General features: G+C 33.5%; 4 protein-coding genes across 17 annotated transcripts in view; 3 read left to right on the forward strand and 1 right to left on the reverse strand.

Moving 5' to 3' along the window:
- The window catches only part of LOC131531223 (NACHT, LRR and PYD domains-containing protein 12-like), a 166,342-nt gene that overhangs the window by 97,601 nt on the left and 45,569 nt on the right, over positions 1-23,172 (forward strand). For 2 of the 13 annotated variants that reach the window (XM_058761858.1, XM_058761859.1), the window contains exons 17-21: positions 1,519-1,692; positions 2,481-2,654; positions 3,370-3,543; positions 3,722-3,883; positions 5,259-5,393. The exons of 10 other annotated variants lie outside the window; for them this stretch is intronic. In XM_058761858.1, the coding sequence (XP_058617841.1) occupies positions 1,519-1,692; positions 2,481-2,654; positions 3,370-3,543; positions 3,722-3,883; positions 5,259-5,307 (733 nt within the window). In that variant the 3' untranslated portion in view covers positions 5,308-5,393. Of the gene's footprint in view, positions 1-1,518; positions 1,693-2,480; positions 2,655-3,369; positions 3,544-3,721; positions 3,884-5,258; positions 5,394-23,172 lie in introns of those variants that run through there. One more of the 13 variants, XM_058761863.1, reaches the window with a different exon arrangement.
- LOC131531301 (protein krueppel-like) lies at positions 5,263-11,384 on the reverse strand. Of its 2 annotated transcripts, XR_009268620.1 has the most exons (4): positions 11,360-11,384; positions 9,926-9,966; positions 8,786-9,080; positions 5,291-5,375 (listed from the first exon to the last, which is right to left on the reverse strand). XR_009268620.1 is itself a non-coding variant. In XM_058761990.1 (3 exons), exons 2-3 carry the CDS (start codon positions 8,385-8,387, stop codon positions 5,302-5,304), a joined length of 342 nt encoding a protein of 113 aa, XP_058617973.1. In that variant the 5' UTR covers positions 8,388-8,486; positions 8,786-8,914; the 3' UTR covers positions 5,263-5,301. The 2 variants fall into 2 exon arrangements, 1 of the variants encoding a protein (XP_058617973.1); XM_058761990.1 differs by lacking the exons at positions 9,926-9,966; positions 11,360-11,384 and adding an exon at positions 8,120-8,486 and having other exon boundaries at positions 5,263-5,375; positions 8,786-8,914.
- The window catches only part of LOC131531276 (zinc finger protein 239-like), a 160,115-nt gene continuing 157,278 nt past the window's right edge, over positions 20,336-23,172 (forward strand). Inside the window, exon 1 of the mRNA XM_058761957.1 lies at positions 20,336-20,477. The gene's annotated coding sequence lies outside the window, so the exon portion shown is untranslated. The remainder of the gene's footprint in view (positions 20,478-23,172) is intronic.
- LOC131531298 (gastrula zinc finger protein XlCGF7.1-like) lies at positions 21,116-22,264 on the forward strand. The gene has a single exon (XM_058761987.1). It carries the CDS (start codon positions 21,116-21,118, stop codon positions 21,590-21,592), a length of 477 nt encoding a protein of 158 aa, XP_058617970.1. The 3' UTR covers positions 21,593-22,264.

Genomic DNA, 23,172 nt, shown 5'->3' on the forward strand with positions numbered 1-23,172 from the left:
TGTGACGTACTGAAGGATCCACACTGTAAACTGGAGAGATTGAAGTCAGTAACATTCACATACAAGAATCAAAAGTGTTTTATTTAAATGAAACAGAATGAAGTGTGACTTCTCATTTCTCTCAATGTAGGTTAAGTGACTGTCAAATGACAGATGAAGTTTGTTCTGCTGTGACTTCAGCTCTGAAATCAAACCCATCACACCTGAGAGAACTGAACCTGAGCAGGAATCAAATAAATACAGGAGTGAATCACTTGTGTGACGTACTGAAGGATTCACACTGTAAACTGGAGAGATTGAAGTCAGTAACATTCACATACAAGAATAAAAAGTGTTTTATTTAAATGAAACAGAATGAAGTGTGACTTTTCTCAATTCTCTCAATGTAGGTTAAGTGACTGTCAAATGACAGATGAAGGTTGTTCTGCTGTGACTTCAGCTCTGAAATCAAACCCATCACACCTGAGAGAACTGGAGCTGAGCTGGAATAAACTAGGAGACTCTGGAGTGAAACACCTCAGTGATCTACTGATGAACACACAATGCAAGCTGGAGAAACTCGAGTTAGTATCATTATACTCTACAGCAGTTACAGTGAGATTAAAGATTACTGTTTTCTTTCAGAAGGTCACTATGAAATTAAAGTTGACAGTTATTTTTTTTTATGGAATATTGCAGTGCTTAAATGATTTATATGCGCATATAATGTATTTCTAATTCATGTGCGCTCCTGATCTTTCATCTAAATAACTTTCCTTCTGCCTCACAACAACATATCTTCTCTCCTCTGATGATGGAGCAGGAAAATCTGTCAATCACCGGAGATCACAGGAATAACAAACGACAGCAATCCAATTAATTGTTAATGGACCAAATTAAATCCTGCCATACTTTTATTTTTATTTTACTTTTTTCTCGCATTCATTTGGACATACTATACAATAAAGAATGACAATAGCAAAAAAAAAAAAATGTTTATTGATGATAAAGTGGGGTACATCAGAGCTAAACTTAAGTATTTGTATCAATACCGTGTGGGGGTAAAAGGCCCCTCTTGCCACCTCATACATTTATAAGATTTTTAAACAAAATAAACAACTTGAATGATTTATTTTCACACAAAATCTGTTGCTCCATTAATGTTCAATACAAAGTATATATTTTTTTATTTTTCTGCAATTACACATTTTAGGCACAGTGAGTAGCACATTTATTCTTAAGGTGGGCCTTTAGCCCCGTTGTACCTTACTCTTAAAATGTCTTTAGGTAAATTATAATTCAGAAACACAATTTTCATGATTTCTCACACTTAAACTCAGTTTTCACATTTTGATGTTATTTTATAAGTAGTTCTGTAGTTGATCCTATATCTTAATCTACTTTTTGTTTATGGTCATATAATAAGGTTTTTGGCAATGTTTTTTTAATTATTGGACAGTATGGTGTTAACACATGATGAATTACTCGCACATGAACATAACATGTCTGAATCATTGTCTTTTCTCTTTCTGTCTTCAGTCTGTGTAGATGCAGTATTACAGAGAAACAGTGTCTCATCCTGACTTCAGCTCTGAAATCAAACCCATCACACCTGAGAGAACTGGACCTGACCTGGAATAAACTCGGAGACTCTGGAGTGAAAAACCTCAGTGATCTACTGATGAACACACAATGCAAGCTGGAGAAACTAGAGTTAGTATCATTATACTCTACAGCAGTTACAGTGAGATTAAAGTTAACTGTTTAGTTTCTTAAAATCACAAAATCAAAATCGATAATATTTTGGTGCTTATTATAATTGATTTAACTGGGTACATCATTTATTTCCAAAAATGAATGTACCCTTGTGATCTTTAATGAATAACTGTTCCTTTCCCTCACAAAAACATCTCTTCTCTCGTCTGATGATGTGAAGGTGGGAAAACCTGTCAGTCATGAGATCATAGCAATAACAAACAACAATTATCCAGCTTTTCATCAAAAATGAATTCCTGACCTGCATTTTTTTTCAAAAAGCTGTTTCACTCAAACATGCATCACAATAAGAACAAAATATGATCACAAAACGTTGTATTTGTTGACTGTAAACTACAATCTTAAAATGTCTTTAAGTAAATTTTGATTTATGAACAGAATTTTCTTGATTTGTTACATTAAAATAACATTAAAAAATTAAAAATTGAATTTAAAAGTGGGTCTATAGTTGATCCTGTATCTTAATTACATTACAAATCACAAACCTTTTTTTTTTTTTTTTGGTCTGACTAAAGATTCTCCAGACTTGACATGTAACTAGTATCCTCAAATCCTAGATTTGTTTTTGTTTTAGTTTTTATGGTTGTATATTTATTTACTTATATTATTTTCAGGTTTTAGCAACATTTTATTTATTGCACTGTATGGTGTTAACACACAATGCATTACTCTCACATGAACTTGACACTTGTCTGATTCATTGTCTTTTCTCTTTCTGTCTTCAGTCTGTATGGATGCAGTATTACAGAGAAACAGTGTCTCATCCTGACTTCAGCTCTGAAATCAAACCCATCACACCTGAGAGAACTGGACCTGAGCTGGAATAAACTCGGAGACTCTGGAGTGAAAAACCTCAGTGATCTACTGATGAACACACAATGCAAGCTGCAGAAACTAGAGTTAGTATCATTATACTCTACAGCAGTTACAGTGAGATTAAAGTTTACTATTTAGTTTCTTAAAATCACGAAATTAAAATCGAGAATATTTCGGTTTTATGAAAATAACTGACCCTTTCCCTCACAAAAACACCTCTTCTCTCGTCTGATGATGTGAAGGTGAGAAAACTTGTCAGTCACATGAGATCACAGCAATAACAAACAACAATTATCCAGCTTTTCATCAAAAATGAATTCCTGACCTGCATTTTTTTTTTCAAAAAGCTGTTTCACTCAGACATGCATCAGAATAAGAACAAAATATGATCACAAAATGTTGTATTTGTTGACTGTAAACTACAATCTTAAAATGTCTGGAAGTAAATTTTGATTTATGAACAGAATTTTCTTGATTTGTTACATTAAAATAACATTAAAAAAATTAAAAATTGAATTTAAAAGTGGGTCTATAGTTGATCCTGTATTTTAATTACATTACAAATCACAAACCTTTTTTTTGGTCTGACTAAAGGTTCTCCAGACTTGAAATGTCACTAGTATCCTCAAATCCTAGATTTGTTTTTGTTTTCATGGTTGTATATTTATTTACTTATATTATTTTCAGGTTTTAGCAACATTTTATTTATTGCACTGTATGGTGTTAACACGCAATGCATTACTCTCACATGAACTTTACACTTGTCTGATTCATTGTCTTTTCTCTTTCTGTCTTCAGTCTGTGGAGATGCAGTATTACAGAGAAACAGTGTCTCATCCTGACTTCAGCTCTGAAATCAAACCCATCACACCTGAGAGAACTGAACCTGAGCGGGAATCAAATAAAAAACACAGGAGTGAATCACTTATGTGACGTACTGAAGGATTCACACTGTAAACTGGAGAGATTGAGGTCAGTAACATTCACATACAAGAATAAAAATGATTAAAATCACTTCAACAGTTTAAACCAAAACACTTTATACTCAATATCTCATGATAAGTCTGAGTTCACATTATATTTGTGTAAAATTCTTCATCTTAATGATTTGTTTGTAAGATGATCTCTCTTCCTCTGTGTCTTTTTCTAGTCTTCATGACTGTGGCATTACAGATGTTTCTTCTTTAACTCAGTCTTTGACAAACACAAAAGCACTGCAGTTTATAAAAGAGCTTGATCTGAGACGCAATAAAATAGGAGACTCAAAGCAGCAGCTCATTGATGTGCTACGAGACTCAAACTGTGAACTGAGGTGAGTAAACATTACTTTCTGATATTAAAGAGATCTTCTGTTACCTCTGATATATGAACACATTAACTTTCAAATATTTGTGAAAAGTTTATAATTATCATCAAGCTTTATTTCAAAGGGTTTGTGTCAGAATGAAATGTAAAGTTGATAAAAATGTTTAACACAAAGGAGGAAAGAGAACAAAAGCACACTGTCACAGCTTTATACAGCAACAGCTGCTTTATTAATTACATCAGTAATAGTGAAACATCCGGCTGGATGTGCATTATCCCACTAATTATATGCTTTATTGCCACATAAGTGAATAATTAGACGCAAAGCCTCTGCAAAGAAAAACAGTTCCTAACAAACGGCTGTGAACCTGGAAGTTCAGACAAGACTGTTATACATAAGTATAAAAATATACAAAGTTATACATAATTTCCATCACCGAGTTCAAGATAAATCATTTCATACTGGAGCTGCTAGTTTCAAATGATTATTAAACAGCAGCACAAACTACACAAAAGCAGCAGTTCTTCCAGTGCACTCAGTGTCCAAATTCACTCGTTTTCATTCAGTCCTTCAACTGATCTGTATTAGTGTCCTAATGTAGGGAATAGTGAATGAGGGTATAGGGGGGTGAATTTAGATTCAGCTAAACACTTCTCGTCAGTTAGCAACAACTTTAACAACAAGACACACTTTTAACAATGTCTCTGCAAGCCTGCTATTAACAAGAATCTCCTCCGGTTTGGTTTGACGGTAAATACAGTCAGTAACTGAGGCACAAGCTAATAGCAGTTGTGTTTGAATGAAACGAGTGAGAGCGCGGCAGTGTGATACGAGAGAAGTGAAAGAAACGCCGGACTCAAATACCATATGACTGTGTGTTATTCTGCATAGCTAATGATAACACACCTAATGAATAACACACCTCAGACTGTCACAACTGACCAATCAGAATCCAGTATTCCAGTAGCTGTGCAATAATTTCAGTTATTTACTGAGAATAATACAAACATGTTTAAACTAGAGGACAAACAGCTTTAACTAGTGGAACATTTAACTGAAAGCTTTTTGTTTTAAGGCAAAATCACATTTGTATTTGTTCCTTGTCGTTTATTATATTTGACGTATGCGTTTCTCTTTATATTGACTCAGTAGAGAGACAAACAGAATGCAGTTCATGTTCTAAGTGTATTCTATTTAAAACACAAATACTGTTTTATAAATACGTATAAATGAGGTATAGTCAGTAATTAATGTGATTACAGGATTTTAATGTAACTTTTTACTCAAAAAAAAAAAAACAACCTGTGATTGAATTATAGTAACTAATTTGTACTTTTTTCCACTGAACTCTGATTATCTTCTCTTCTGTTCAACATTACAGTGTAGATACAGATCCATCACCAGAAGATGATAAATGCTGTATATCATAATTTGAAGTCATCTTGAGAGGAGCAGTAAACATCAGGTGAAGATCCACAGAAGAGCTTCACTACTGCGTCTATGAGGAGAAATAAATGTGTGATAAATGTGTAAATGTGATCCATACAGGTGAAGAGACTCAGACTTTACAATGAAATAATGCAGCATGTGTGTTAGAAACATGTGATATTGAATGATTAATGTTGCTTTAATATTCAAATGATCATGTTGTTTAATTTAAAGCTGGAACAGAGGAAGAAGCTCAGATGAGTCTGTCTGGCTCTTCAGTTTAATAATATTTGTATTAAACTCATCCATAATGATTCAGATGTTTAAATGTGATTGTCAAGTGCAGAACTTAAATGTATCAAAATATATAAAGCAATTCTACAATGTGTGAAATTTCCATGTTACTTAAAACATTTACATGATCTCTGTTACATTTACAAGACATTTTATACACTGTTATTCTGTTTAATTTTATATTAAGTTAGCTATGTGTCTGTCTGTTGCTAACAATCACAAATCCTCTCATTACAACAAAAGCAGAAACACAATGTAAATAAAAGATGGATTGTGCAGTTTTGACAGATGAATTGATTAAAACGGGAGTTTTCACACACAGTGAGTTTGTGCTGAACTGACTGACAGCTTCAGTGTTTATAAATGCTGTGCCTTTTACTCGAGATTTGTGTCATTTTATTCACAATTTGAAGAAAAGTTTGTTTTTCATGAGACTTTGTGATTTTTCCTACACAAGTACAAAAAAATGACAGAAATATGTTTAAATGTTATAATGGTGATTGCTGGCTATTCCGCTGGCTATGATAGTAATTTAATGTCTTTTTAGATTTTAAAATAAAAGTTTTTGATTGTCATCGTCTTTGTTTTCCTACATTTTAGTTGAAAGTTTTAAACTTTAATCTTTGAAGAATTTACAGAAATATTTGTGGTCATAATATTAAAATAAGATTTAAGTTGGATAATATTCAGAGTTTGAAGCTTGGAAGTGTTGTGTGAAGTATTTGAATGTGGAGGGAGTATTTAGAAAATCAATTCCATTTATTAAAAATAGTAGTTCTATGTAGAATATTTTCTCTAACCATTTATTTAAACAGCTTGGTGTTCATTTTCTTTTTCTTAGATGCAGTTTTGATGTTAACAAAATACTCTTAAATGATCTGATGTTCGCAGGCAAATCCATTTAACGTGGTGTTTGATTTTTAAACAACTTTTCTCCTCATTCCTTTTTTATTTGGAATAAATATCACACAAACAAACAATAAATAAATCCTTTTTTTAGACACTGGTTTGGGACGGTCTGCTGTTGAATAATGTTTTTTGAGTATTAATGAGTGTCTTCAATTTAAGTGCCATATTTTATCTGTAGAATATTGTATTGTCATGAACTCTGTTTCTGTCAAAATACTTTCTCTGCTCAGAAATCAGGGCACTTGGTGTAAGTAAGGTCTCCAAATATTTGTTTTTAGATAAATTTGATTTAATTATTGAAAAGTGCAGTAGCCAATCAGTTAGATTTATCTTTGTTAATATTTCTTCTGCTCCTTCAAATGTTTTATGGGTAAATATGTTTCCCTCATTTGTGTGGAACATTTTTGGAAAGCTGTTAGTCATTACTGTATAACAAATCAAACTAGAGTCATTTAAAATATAATATCTTGTGAAAGACACATTAGAGCATTTTCAACTGGATATAGATTATAAATGCTGTGCCTTTTACTCGAGATTTGTGTCATTTTATTCACAATTTGAAGAAAAGTTTGTTTTTCATGAGACTTTGTGATTTTTCCTACACAAGTACAAAAATGACAGAAATCTATTTGTAAATGTTATAATGCTGATTGCTGGTCACTATTCTGGCTATGATGGTAATTTAATGTCTTTTTAGATTTTAAAATAAAAGTTTTTGATTGTCATCGTCTTTGTTTTCCTACATTTTAGTTGAAAGTTTTAAACTTTAATCTTTGAAGAATTAACAAAATATTTTTGGTCATAATATTAAAATAACTTTTTTTTTTTTTTTTTTTTTCTGAGATATCCTTGTCTCAATCTTAATATTAACAAATGTGAGAGATTTCCACTGAAGAGTGTTAACTTTGAGGAGATTGAAGGAATCTGTCGAGGAGGAGGTCAGTTTTGATGTTAACAAAATACTCTTAAATGATCTGATGTTCGCAGACAAATCCATTTAACTTTTAAACAACTTTTCTCCTCACTCCTTTTTTATTTGGAATAAATATCACACAAACAAACAATAAATAAATCCTTTTTAGACATTGGTTTGGGACGGTCAGCTGTTGAATAGATTCTCAAAAAAAATATTAAGTGCCATATTTCAGCTGTAGAATATTATATTGTCATGTCTCTGTCAAAATACTTTCTCTGCTCAGAAATCAGGGCACTTGGTGTAAGTAAGGTCTCCAAATATTTGTTTTTAGATAAATTTGATTTAATTATTGAAAAGTGCAGTAGCCAATCAGTTAGATCTCCCGTTGTTAATATTTCTTCTTCAAATTTTTTATGGGTAAATATGTTTCCCTCATTTGTGTGGAATATTTTGGAAAGTTCTTAGTCATTACTGTATAACAAATCAAACTAGAGTCATTTAAGCACCATAACTCTTATAATATCATGTCGGGGCCAAATCGTTATACTCTGCTTCACAATGGCCTCCAGTGTATCACCTCAGCCGTGCCACAAACTGATCACCTCCATGCCACGCCGAATTGAAGCAGTAATTAAAGCAAAAGGAGCAGCTGTAATAAAAGTCTTCTCACACTCAAAGCACATATGATCTCTCACCGGTGTGTATCTTCTGATGAACTTTTAAACTCTGCAGATGTGAAAAACTCTTTCCACACAAAGAACATGAATGTGGTTTCTCCTTCGTATGAATGTTCATGTGCTCCTTCAGGACTGAAGCCCTCAAAAATGTTTTACCGCATTGATCACATTCATGCAGTTTCTCTCCAGTGTGGATCCTCATGTGTCTCTGAAGGTGTCCTTGTTGTGTGAAACTCTTCCCGCACTGATCACATGTGAACGGTTTCTCTCCAGTGTGGATCCTCATGTGAACATTGAGATGCTGTTTGTATGTGAAACTCTTTCCACACTGAGTGCAGGTGAACCTTTTCTTGTCTTTTCTTCTTTTCAGTAATTTAAGCCTTGTCTGTGAAACGGGGATTAGATAATTAATAACAATTTTAAACTAATTAACTGTCCAATATTTTCACTCAACACCCAGGAAGCGATATAATTAGAACATTTGCATTTCAGTCCCTATTTTGTACCCTGAGATAGAAAGTATCGCCGATATTATTTATTGGTTTAACTTTTAACTTTAACTTTTTTGTTTATTTTTTACAACTCCTGAGGTATTATTTCTACTATAAACACTAAATCTGATGAACTGCTGATAACTTTAAATGTTTCTCAGCCTCACTGATGAAGTCAAGAATAAACACCAACCTGTTTGTTCTTCAGTGTGTTTCATTCTGCAGGGTTCTGGATCTCTCATGTTCTCTCTGTCCTTCAATAAACTCTGTCTCTGCAGATTTCACTTCTTCCTGATGCTCTGATGCTCGTCTTCACTTGTAGACTGATGGGAATATTCCAGCATTTATTGCTGAACTGCAGTGGGAGGAGCTTCACTGAAGGTGTGCTTATTGTGGGAGGAGCTTCACTGAAGATGTGCTTGTTGTGGGAGGAGCTTCACTGAAGGTGTGCTTGTTGTGGGAGGAGCTTCACTGGAGGAGGAGCAGATCTGCCCAAATTAAAGATAAATAAGTTATTACACATTATTTGTGTAATAATTTACCCATTTTAAATATTAATGTTCACAATCTATCCACCTAATGAACTAACTATCAAGTTAATTAAAAACTGTGTTTTATACTAATTCACAACTTATATCTCTTTTTACTTTCTAAGAATTGCATCTCTATATTTTAATTCTTACATTAAAATATAATGGGGGGCGTTTGCGTTTGCTTAAGTCAGTTGACAGCAATAAAATTAGCTTAATGTGGCAATTAACAGATCTATTGATTTTCACCAGCTAATGTTAGGTGCTTTGTGTCTTGTAGAAACCACATTCATGTTCTTTGTGTGGAAAGAGTTTTTCACTGCTGTAAAGTTTAAAAGTCTATCAGAAGATACACACTGGTGTGAGAGATCATATGTGCTTTGAGTGTGAGAAGACTTATTACAGCTGAAGGTGTTTGTGAATGTTATTTAATACAAACACTTGATCATGCATGTTTGTTCATTGTGCAATAAATAATTTTGACAGATTAAGCTGTTGATTTTATATTAGTACATTATGAAATTAACCCTAAGAAGAATAGCCTTATTGCTATATAACTATTGTTTATTGTTAGGTCATGTTATCTAACAAATGGAACCTTATTGTAAAATGTTTTAATATTACAGTTTCAATCTATATGATATACACTTGTCTTAAAATATATGTAATCTTATCTAAATTTATTATAAAAGCTAAGGTTTGTTATTTACTGAAAAGTTATATTTTAGCTGGAGTCAATGATCTAATGTTGCATTTGGTCAGACTCAGCCCATTGCTTTAAGTATATTATATTGTCCTTTTACAGCTGCAGGCCGCAGAAGATCATGAAACACTCCAGCAAACCCTAAAACAGACAACAGTGGTATTTCAGTGGCAGCAGAAATACGACAAAAACTTTTGAAAAATCGATTTTAATTCTTACATTTATATTACCTCTTATTAATTTAAAGGAGTATAAAGATGAGGGGATTTTTTCCCCCAAAAAATGAAAAAAAAAATTCAATGTAAGAAGAAAATGAAATAATAAACACGGAAATATAATTTTACAAATTTGCAAGGTACAAACAGACCACCAATTGAGTTTATCCTATCAAACTGGTGAAACTTGTTTACTTTTTTCATACTTTTATTACTTGTGGAAAAACTTGAAACACAATTTTACATAAATATAAAGAATAACATTGATTTTTGTAAATGTTATTTTTGTTTAACTTTATTCATAAAAATAGTGTGTTTTTAATTAGCTTGTTTTTTTGCTTTGGTAATGAAAGAGAGAACCGTGGATTTTCACTGGTATTGGTACTGAAAACAGAACTTTTGGTACCATGACAACACTAATGGGAAGTGTAAAATATTTAGGATTTTTTACATTTACATTTAGTCATTTAGCAGACACTTTTATCCAAAGCGACTTACAAATGAGGACAATGGAAGCAATCAAAATCAACAAAAGAGCAATGATATGCAAGTGCTATAACAAATCTCAGTTAGCTTAACACAGTACACGCAGCAAGGTTTTTCTTTTTTTTTTTTTTTATTATATAATATAACAAGCTAGTGTTAGAGGACTTTTTTGCTTTTGTTAATTGTATAATAAATAAAAAGAAAACAGATAGAATACAAAAAGATTAGAAAAGCTACTGTTTGTTTGTTTTTTTTGTTTTTTTTTAAGAATAGAATTAGAATAGAGAGTTCTAGAGTTAGAGGGTCAAATAAAGATGGAAGAGATGTGTTTTTAGCCGATTCTTGAAGAAGGACTCAGCTGCTCGGATTGAGTTCTTATGCTTATAAAATCAGGTGCAAGAGAGATTCAATTAAAAAAATAAAAAAAGATTGCAAGTGAAGTCTCTCGTGGAAGCGCAGGTGACTGAGGGTGCAAGTGCATGTCTGCAGAAAGCCTTTAAAAGTGCTCTATTGCAAGATAAATAGGCTACTATTATTTCTCAACTTTGATACAGAAAAACATCATTACAATAAAGACAGACACTAATGATGCCCATCTTTATCAACCACTTTAATTTGTCCATATTATAATCTAATTAATCTAATTAACATCTTACTGGTTTGCATGCAAAGAGAAGCAAACGATCATAAAACCTTCCAACATTCAATAACACTAACATTATCACTCTAAAAATTTAACACAGCAAAAACCTCGTATGATGTTGATTAAACAAACTGAGTGAGGTGTCCCATATCTGTGTAAATAAGCGAAATATCTGAACTGATCAACTCACCTCAGAAGACACAACAAACGCGCGCTGACTGAATGAGGAATGAAAAATAGTCTTCTTTAGTTTTTCTTTTTGGTGCATAACAATATAAATCTATAGCGCCACCTACAGTACGATGCTGTTGTGCAGTCATGTTAGCTATTATCCTTAAACATGTCATACTTTATTAAACTCATATCCTAAGTACCCCAAATCCTTACCTTGCCCTTTTTATTTAAGAATGTTATTAATTCCTTTCTTTCTTCGTCATATTTTTTACAATCGTATATTACATGCTCTACTGTTTCTTTCTCCTCACAATACTCACATAAACCATTCTCATGTGCTCCAGTAACAGTGATGCATTCAGTCCTGTGTGTACAAGTCTCATCCTTGTTATGACTTGTTCCCTCCTGTTTCTACCACTAATGTTTAGTTTATTATTAACATTATTTTAATATTAAATAAATGCCTCCCCTTATTATCTGAATTCCATATTTCTTGCCATCCTTTTTCCTATTTTCCATAATTATAGTTTTGACTTCACCTTTACTTAAAGCAACATTAACATCTTCCTTTTTTAAAGCATCTTTTGCCAATTCATCAGCAGTTTCATTTCCCAATATGCCCACATGTGCTGGTACCCAGCAGAAACCGACTAATGCACCTTTTCTTTGTATACGCCATAACATTTAACTAATAACAATTAATCTGTTACTTATGTTACTCCATGAATCATATAGAATGTTAATTAGTTGGTAATGTAGAACTATTTTATGCATTTTTATGAAACGAGGTACAGTCATCTATATTGAATCTACATTTTTCACTCAACACGTTTAAGACACAATTTCATCAATTTTTTAAAAAAACAAAGCGTTTCTTAAATGGCCACACCCAGGAAGTGACATCATCTGAACTCTTTCCAGTAGGAATGTAATGATATGAACATTTTGGCCGATACCCATATTTCTTTATATATGGAAGCCGATAACTTATATATTTGCAGATAAATCTAAATCCAAATCAAAATGCTAATGTAATTTTTTAAAAGCTTCATTACAAAAACAAAGGCTTACCATTAAACACTTCAACATAAATAAAGTAAGAAAAATAACTTTACACTATAAGTTTATCTAAAAGTATAACTTTTTATGCTAAATCTGTTTAGCATAAAATTGTTTTAATTTGTACCGTGCACATATAAAGTGTCCCTTATATTATGTATTGGTTTAACTGTTTTTTCACAACTTCACAAAGTTTTTTTCTACCACAAACACTAAATCTGATGAACTGCTTAAAGCTTTACCTACATTCTTAATGTTCTTCAGACCCATTAATGAAGGATCAAAAATAATCAACCAGAATTGAGATTTTTCAAGATTCCTGACCGACTGAATCTCTTGTTGCAGTGTGAACACTTGTAAGGTTTCTCTCCAGTGTGGATCCTCTGGTGCTGTTTCAAATGATCAGCTGTAATAAAAGTCTTCTCACACTCAAAGCACATATGATCTCTCACACCAGTGTGTATCTTCTGATGAACATTTAAATTCTGCGGATGTGAAAAACTCTTTCCACATAAAGAACATGAATGTGGTTTCTCCTTCGTATGCATGTTCAGGTGCTCCTTCAGGTTTGAAGCCCTCAAAAATGTTTTGCCGCATTGATCACATTCATACAGTTTCTCTCCAGTGTGGATCCTCTGGTGCTGTTTCAAATGATCAGCTGTAATAAAAGTCTTCTCACACTCAAAGCACATATGATCTCTCACACCAGTGTGTATCTTCTGATGAACATTTAAATTCTGCGGATGTGAAAAACTCTTTCCACATAAAGAACATGAATGTGGTTTCTCCTTCGTATGCATGTTCAGGTGCTCCTTCAGGTTTGAAGCCCTCAAAAATGTTTTGCCGCATTGATCACATTCATACAGTTTCTCTCCAGTGTGGATCCTCTGGTGCTGTTTCAAATGATCAGCTGTAATAAAAGTCTTCTCACACTCAAAGCACATATGATCTCTCACACCAGTGTGTATCTTCTGATGAACATTTAAATTCTGCGGATGTGAAAAACTCTTTCCACATAAAGAACATGAATGTGGTTTCTCCTTCGTATGCATGTTCAGGTGCTCCTTCAGGTTTGAAGCCCTCAAAAATGTTTTGCCGCATTGATCACATTCATACAGTTTCCCTTATATTATGTATTGGTTTAACTGTTTTTCACAACTTCACAAAGTTTTTTTCTACCACAAACACTAAATCTGATGAACTGCTTAAAGCTTTACCTACATTCTTAATGTTCTTCAGACCCATTAATGAAGGATCAAAAATAATCAACCAGAATTGAGATTTTTCAAGATTTAGTTAACACGTGTGGTATTTTTTCAAATAAAAACAAATAAAAATAAAACATAAGTGCAGTTGTGGCTGCTGTGTGTCAAATGACGTGCCCGACCCCAGCCTCCACTGTTTGTTCTTCAGTGTGTTTCATTCTGCAGGGTTCTGGATCTCTCATGTTCTCTCTGTCCTTCAATAAACTCTGTCTCTGCAGATTTCACTTCTTCCTGATGCTCTGATGCTCATCTTCACTTGTATGCGGAAATGAATAAAAATCAATAAATCCATTTGTATGTTTTAGTTTTGTGTTTTATATGAAACAATGTTTATCACACATTCATTAAATAAGTGCTATTATATACTTATCTTGTATATCTTGTAAAGCCGCAATAACTGATTGTAGTTTCGCAATGATATTACGCAGCGACTGAAAGTAGTCCCCAGCTGCATAATATCATTGCGCCTGCTGCACCTACGGTACGGCAGCAAAGTTCCTTGATTATTACTCTGGAATGAGAGTATAGTTCCTAGCCATATCGGCCTAGAAAATCTCAACTTTTCATTTTCCGTCAGTCTTAGTACACGATGTAACTTCAGAAGAGTCAAGTTTTAAATAGGAAAATTATCAAAACTCTTTGATCATTTTTGAGCGAGATGCTAATGGTCTAATCCGATTCAATGATCTATGCTAAGCTAAGCTAAAAGTGCTCCCGCCAGACCCGGAGATCGGCTGAATGGATTCAAAAACGGTAAAACTCAACTGTTTAACTCTAGGCGAGTTGTAAAATGAGCCTATTTAAAAAAAAAGTGGAGTGTTCCTTTAAGTATATGTTGTTTGAAGTATTGTACTTTGCTCCATTTTAAAACACATTAATTACAAACAAAACACACCTACAGTGCCGTGAAGTATAGTAGATTAGACTAGTGCTCGTGTGCATTTACAGTGCGTTCTTTCACTGCGTGATTCAATCTGTTAAAATGTATTTAGATTCTAGAATGATCACAAAATGTATATATTTATATAATTTCAAATGAGTATTCAACATTTTATGTCTTCTATATCAAAACATTATTTCTGCATTTGTAACTGCAGGTTAAATGCATTCATCTCCTGCATTAAACAGTGTGTAAATACATCTAAATGCCACTTCAGATGCACCTTCTGTGTTTCCTCTGCATTGCATAGATGAATTTAGTTGATAATGATTTAATTTGCCTGGTAACAGCCCAAATGTTTTATTATTCTAAATAACTGATTCCTTTTATAGGCCTCCAGGGATGTCAAACTCAGTTCCTGGAGGGCTGCAGCTCTGCAGAGTTTAGTTCCAGCGCTGCTCCAACACACATACCATGTAGTTTTCAAATAAGCCTAAATGATTAGATTAGCTGGATCAGATGTGTTTAATTAGGGTTATATCTAAACTGTGCAGGGCTGTGGCCCTCCAGGAACTAAGTTTGACACCCTTGGCCTATCCCAGTTTTGCCTTCCTCCCGCTGTTAAAGTAAATTTTAAACAAGCTACTTTTACTTTTACTTGAGTAGAATATTTTCGTACTCTTTCCACATTTGAACAGCAATAAAATGAGCTTAATGTGGCAATTAACAGATTTAAAGTAATCAGCATAATGAATGAGGTGAAAACAGGATCTATTGACATGAAATAAAGAGGATTTTCAGCAGCTGATAATATTGATGAGCCTCAGACTATAAACACTCATTAAACAAGCCATTCAGGATCAGCAGCAGATCAGCTCACTTTGAGTGTTTGCTGATAGAAACCATCAAACAGTGTGATTTGTCCATGAATCTGAGTATAGTTTGAATCTTATGTACCGCATTCATAAAGTATTTCCCTACATCGGACCGTTTTCTATGCGAAGAGAACCAGACAATTGATTCTGTACAAATGTTGCTCAAACAAACGGTGTAAAGTGTACTTTTACAAATTTTATTAATGTAATGGTACTTTTACTTGAGTAGATTTTTAGACTGGTACTTTTACAAATTTTATTAATGTAATGGTACTTTTACTTGAGTAGAATATTTTCGTACTCTTTCCACATTTGAACAGCAATAAAATGAGCTTAATGTGGCAATTAACAGATTTAAAGTAATCAGCATAATGAATGAGGTGAAAACAGGATACAGACGAAATAAAGAGGATTTTCAGCAGCTGATAATATTGATGAGCCTCAGACTATAAACACTCATTAAACAAGCCATTCAGGATCAGCAGCAGATCAGCTCACTTTGAGTGTTTGCTGATAGAAACCATCAAACAGTGTGATTTGTCCATGAATCTGAGTATAGTTTGAATCTTATGTACCGCATTCATAACATCAAAGTATTTCCCTACTTCTTACCGTTTTCTATGTGAAGAGAACCAGACAATTGATTCTGTACAAATGTTGCTCAAACAAACGGTGTAAAGTGTACTTTTACAAATTTTATTAATGTAATGGTACTTTTACTTGAGTAGATTTTTAGACTGGTACTTTTACAAATTTTATTAATGTAATGGTACTTTTACTTGAGTAGATTTTTAGACTGGTCACAAAATGTATATATTTATATAATTTCATATAGTAAAACAATATCACACAAAGAGTGCCGTTTTTCTCCAAAAATCAGCATGATTACATATAGATTTTTTTTACAACAGTTGAATAAACAATAAGTTAATTAAGAGACACAATATTGCCTGTTTTTGCTCTATTTCGACAACAAAAATAAATCCAAACACAGCCACCACAGCACATGACAGTGTTTCGTTCCTGAATGAATCAACCGTTCATGATTTGGTTCAATTGCAATGACTCACTTATTAACAGTGACTTGTATCTTGATTTTTTTTTTTTTATATATAATTTCAAATGAGTATTCAACATTTTATGTCTTCTATATCAAAACATTATTTCTGCATTTGTAACTGCAGGTTAAATGCATTCATCTCCTGCATTAAACAGTGTGTAAATACATCTAAATGCCACTTCAGATGCACCTTCTGTGTTTCCTCTGCATTGCATAGATGAATTTAGTTGATAATGATTTAATTTGCCTGGTAACAGCCCAAATGTTTTATTATTCTAAATAACTGATTCCTTTTTATAGGCCTCCAGGGATGTCAAACTCAGTTCCTGGAGGGCTGCAGCTCTGCAGAGTTTAGTTCCAGCGCTGCTCCAACACACATACCATGTAGTTTTCAAATAAGCCTAAATGATTAGATTAGCTGGATCAGATGTGTTTAATTAGGGTTATATCTAAACTGTGCAGGGCTGTGGCCCTCCAGGAACTAAGTTTGACACCCTTGGCCTATCCCAGTTTTGCCTTCCTCCCGCTGTTAAAGTAAATTTTAAACAAGCTACTTTTTACTTTTACTTGAGTAGATTTTTAGACTGGTACTTTTACAAATTTCATTAATGTAATGGTACTTTTACTTGAGTAGAATATTTTCGTACTCTTTCCACATTTGAACAGCAATAAAATGAGCTTAATGTGGCAATTAACAGATCTGAAGTCATCAGCATAATGAATGAGGTGAAAACAGGATCTATTGACATGAAATAAAGAGGATTTTCAGCAGCTGATAATATTGATGAGCTTCAGACTATAAACACTCATTAAACAAGCCATTCAGGATCAGCAGCAGATCAGCTCACTTTATTCTGATATTTTGCTGGTAGAAACTGATTGTTTGAGTCACAATATATGCTGAAATCCTAGGAAATCGTTCTAATATGACAATTACTTCTCAAGTGATACAGAAGAAATACTAATATAAAGACACTGACGCCTTTATTTATTTATTTGCCCATATGAATCTAAATATAATTCGACTACATTCACAACAAGATAACAGTACCCTCTTACCGTTTTGTATATGAAGAGAAACAAGACCTTCTTGTGTTAGCAGGCACACAAATAGCACTGAGCCCGATAAAAACTATTCAGACTCCATAAAACGTTGATTAAACAAACTATGTAACGTGTATTTTACAATTACATGAAAAAGCGTGAACTGCTCACCTCAGAACCTCCACACTGAAGGGACATTCTAAAACGCTTAACGTGAAAAATGCTTAACGTGGTTTAACGTACCTAAACATCGAGCAGGGAAACACAAATTTCTGTCATACCTTACTTGTAATAAACACTAACTACTGTCAAAAGAACGAGCGGTAACACTTTATTTCGATAGTCCACTTTAGACATTGTACTAACAGTAAGTAACTTTGCAACTGCATGTCAACTAGCAGTCATTAGAGTATTAGTAGACTGTCTGCTTAATATCTTCTAACACTTTATTTTGATGGGTCCACAACATACAACATACTGACTATGAGAAACTTTGCAAGTGTATGTCAACTTATTCTACTAACCCTAAACCTACCCTACTGAGAGTTAGTAGACATGTAGTTGCAAATTAATGAGAATTAGTTGACATGCACTTGACATGTAGTTACAAAGTTGCTTAAAGTTAGTAGAATGTCTAAAGTGGACTATCGAAATAAAGTGTAACCGAACGAGCCCTTAATACACAGATAAAGTGAATAATTTCACGTTAAGCGTTTTCTCCCCCATAGAAGTCCATTATAAGGAAACAGCGTGATATTATTCACTTTATACAATGAATAAGAGCTCTTTTTTGACAGCAGAAAGTGTTTATTATAAGTACAATTTGACAGAAATTTGTTTTTCCCCGGTCGTTGTTAAGGTACGTTAAACCACGTTAAGCGTTTTTCAAGTTAAGCGTTTTAGAATGACCCACACTGAAGCAAGCGCGAATGATGACGTCACCACGGCGAGGCGAACCAACGGTAGATGATCAAAACTGCGCCAAATTCTGTTTAAAAATATCTATAAAACAAATAGTGTTTGGTAGGTTTAGTGTGTGTGCTGTTGTGCACGACGAGAAAAATAATTTTTACGTGTTTCTCTGTCATCTCATCGGTATAGACGAGGAAAATATTTTTTATGTGGCTCTACTACATCACCCAGACTCATGATGGAGGCCTAAAAGTGTGTGTCCAGGCCTGTTCGCGACGTTTCGGATTCTCTGATCCTTCTTCAGGCGAGCTCTGGACACAAAATGGCTGGAATACTCTACAGCAGCCATATATATACTGTTTCTAAGTGGGCGTGTTCCCCCACACACACATCAAATCACCCAATATCACATCTGTTGCGTTTCAAAAATAAACAAGTCGTTTTAAATTAATTTTTTACTGTTTTTAATATTTTTACATCCCCAGAAAATATTCCTGGGGTCCCCGGTCACCAAAGAAAGGCCCAGAGCTGCAGGCTTGGTTAGGGGATAAAAAATCCAGTCATTGGGCCGAAGCCCCCTGACGGTTGTGCTCGGGCCATGGACATCAACTGGCCACCAATCTTCAGCTTGTTATTGATTCATAAACATTTAGGGGACGTTACCGATTTTTTCAGATGAGGGAGATTATGGTGACTCCTATGTTTATTAGTACATCCCAAAACACAACACTTGCAAAGCCTCTTTGGTGCTGACATTGTATATAACTCCAGTAATTGCGGACCGCAGCTTCTCACTCAGGGCTGTGTTTATGCTAATAGGGCAGAGAGCGTCACACATGGGCGGGACTTTTTCCCCTCTGTGACGTGAACAGAGGGAGAATCTGAAACAGTTCGTTTGGAGAGACTGTTCATGATTTATTGGTTTTATAAAAAAAATGAGTTGGTGGATTTTTAACATTATAGGCTGGTTGTTTTCACACACTGCGGCCACACAAGTGTGTTCAAACACCTTATAAAAGTGATTTTTGCATAATAGGTCCCCTTTAATACTTGAAGCAAATATAAAGTAAAAGTGGAAGCGAATGAGACAGATCTCTCTCTTTATTGACTAACAAGATAGCAAAGCATCTCAACATGTAAAAACAGCAGTGAAGATGAAATTAAAAATAAATCAGCCTCTTTTTCAGTTTAGTGAACAAGAACTTCTACAAATATGCATAAGAAGAACATTTTGGTTACCCTTGATTTCTACTGTATGGACAACAATTTCTTGAATTTCTCAAATTATGTTACACAGAAGAAAGAAATTCATACAGGTTTGGAATGACATGATGTTGAGTAAATGATGACAATTTTCATTTTTGGGTGAATCTCCCTTTAAGAACTTTATTATTTGTAAATAATAAACACCTAATTTATATACAGTCATGGCCAAAAATATCAGCACCCTTCGTAAATATGATCAAAGAAGGCTGTGAAAATTAATCTATTATTAATCCTTTTAATCTTTTATATAAAACATTCACAAAAATCTAACCTTTCATTGGATAATAAGAATTTAAAATGGGGAAAATATCATTATGAAATAAATGTTTAAATGCCCAAAGGCAATCATAATATTATGATTATATTATGATTGCCTTTGGGTCTTTCCATATGTTTTTCCAACATATGGTCTTTCCATATGTTTTTATGATTATATTATGATTGCCTTTGGGTCTTTCCATATGTTTGGATCTACGGTTGGTTTCGCCTCGCGGTGATGACGTCATCAGTCGCGCGCGCGCTTCAGTGCGGAGTTTCTGAGGTAAACAGTTCAGCTATTTCACTTAATTGTAAAATACACTTTACACCGTTTGTTTGAGCAGTATTTTTACAGAATCGTAACTGAATTATTTTCATCAGGTTCGGTGATATATGTGTGTCCGCAAACACTTATATTTAATGTTTAGTTTTATTATTTAAATTGATTGTCAGCGTCAATTGACAATTGTCTTTCTCTTCGCATAGAAAGGAAATACTTTGATGTTATGAATGCGGTAAAAACAATTCGAACTACAGATTAATATCATATGTTTGATAAAAATGGGTTTCTACAGCAAATATTTAGCATAAAGTGAGATGATCTGCTGCTGATCCTGAATGGCTTGTTTAATGAGTGTTTATAGTCTGAGGCTCATCAATATTATCAGCTGCTGAAAATCCTCTTTATTTCATGTCAATAGATCCTGTTTTCACCTCATTCATTATGCTGATGACTTAAGATCTGTTAATTGCTGCATTAAGCTCATTTTATTGCTGTTAAGACAAGAAAACAACACGATCAGCTTTTGTGACATTACAAGATATAACTTAAGTATCACAACAGCATATGTTCATTAATCTCTGATAAACCATGTTTCATATAAAAACTAAACTAAAACATTTTAAAACAAATTAAGTTAAAATCAGTTCATTGGTGGTTTATTTGTACCTTGCAAATTTGTAAAATTATATTTCTATTTGTGTTTTTTCTTTCACTTTTTAAATTCTTACATTGTTCATATTTGGTGTCTTTTAATTGTATGTGTTTTTCCCCTGTATTTCTGTGCCTGTATATTAATGAGAGAAAAGATAATAGATGAATTTATATGATTTATTAATATTGTTACCATTTTTAACTTTAATTTCAGACCTAATGAAGGAGAAACAACAGCATGTCAAAACTGGAGAAAAAACTCGCTCAGAGACTGAAAGAGTTTCTTTACTGAAAAGAAGAGACAGGAAAAGTTTCACCTGCACTCAGTGTGGAAAGAGTTTGTCAAGCAAGAAGAGTCTCAATGTTCACATGAGGATCCACACTGGAGAGAAACCATTCACATGTGATCAGTGCGGGATGAGTTTCACACAATCATCAAACCTTCAGAGACACATGAGCATCCACACTGGAGAGAAACTGCATGAATGTGATCAATGTGGAAAAACATTTTTGAGGGCTTCAAACCTGAAGGATCACCTGAAAGTTCATTCAGAGGAGAAACCACATTCATGTTCTTTCTGTAGAAAGAGTTTTTCACAGCTGCAGAATTTAAAAAGACATCAGAAGATACACACTGGTGTGAAAAATTATATGTGCTTTGAGTGTGAGAAGACTTTTATTACAGCAAAGAATTAAAACAGCACCAGATGATCCACACTGGAGAGAAACCTTATCACTGCATGCGGGAAGAGTTTCAGTCATTCATCTAATCTACGGAGTCATAAAATAAACAATCACAATAAGTAGTTTATCTTCAGGTCCACTGCTTTCAATGTTACACCACATCTCTTCCATATTAATCTGTCATAAGAAACATCATCTAAATGAGTCACAGTGAATAAAGTTCATCTTCAAGACCAGCAGATATCTGTGAGATTCAGATCAACTCGAAGAGAGAGTTCCTCCCCTAAGAACAATATCTAAAGTTTTATTCTTATACAATTTTGGTCTATAATAAATTATATTATTATGCTTTATTACAAGTTTAATTTTATATTCAAAATGTTCTTCTAATGCATATTTGTAAAAGGTTTTTACAGGTTCACAATGTTCTTGTTCATTAAGCTGAAAAAGAGGCTGATCTATTTTTAATTTCATCTTCACTGTTGTTTTTAAAACATAGTAATTCTTCCTCTTATGGTGTGTTTTACAAAATGCAGGTGTAAGATATTCTGTCATGTAGGTTTGCATCTGATCCATCTTCACTTTTATTCACTTGAGATGCTTTATATCTTGTTAGTCAATAACTAACTGAGACTGATTTACTTTATATTTGCTTCAAGTATTAAACTTTTATTGTCCACTTTTGTTGATTGCTGATTTTTCTTGCGTCATGAATTAATAATTTAATAATTTTAGTTACAGACTATCTGTCTACATCAGTAACTGTTTTAACATTATTTTTCGTTGATACGTTGTTTTATAATATTTTGTAGTTTGCAGAATTTGGTGTGTTTTTGATCATCATTGGCTTCAGTGTGAGGTTCTGAGGTGAGCGGTTCACACTGTTTCACGGAGGCCTGATTGTAAAATACACCTTTCTTATTTTGTTTAATCAACATTTTTACTGTGTCATTTCTGAATAGTTTTTATCGGTCTCGGTGCTATTTGTGTGCCTGCTAACATTTATAGCTATCTAAAGCAGAAACTATTTTGTTGTTATGGATGTTGTTATTAGAAAAATGAAGTACATTTAGATTCATGTGGACAAATCACAACGTGCGATAAAGATAGCTGAAGATAGTTGTCCATGTCTTTATATTAGTGTTTTTTTATGTATCACTTTAAAATTATTTTTCAATAGAGCACTTTAATAGGCTTTCAGTAAATATTGTGACTCTAACAATCAGTTTCTATCAGCAAACACTCAGAATAAAGTGAGCTGATCTGCTGCTGATCCTGAATGGCTTGTTTAATGAGTGTTTATAGTCTGAGGCTCATCAATATTATCAGCTGCTGAAAATCCTCTTTATTTCATGTCAATGGATCCTGTTTTCACCTCATTCATTATGCTGATGACTTCAGGTCTGTTAATTGCCACATTAAGCTCATTTTATTGGTGTGAACAGACTTAAGCAAATGACAGACATCACCTGTTGTGACATTACAAGATGTAACTTTTATGTAATGGAATTCTTTAATACTGTTTATTATTTAATACATTTTAGGTAAACAAATTAATTATAATTGTGGATTTGATTAAGCATCGAATAGTT

The sequence above is a fragment of the Onychostoma macrolepis genome, chromosome 22 (genome assembly GCF_012432095.1).
Source record: "Onychostoma macrolepis isolate SWU-2019 chromosome 22, ASM1243209v1, whole genome shotgun sequence".
Taxonomy (NCBI): Eukaryota; Metazoa; Chordata; class Actinopteri; order Cypriniformes; family Cyprinidae; genus Onychostoma; species Onychostoma macrolepis.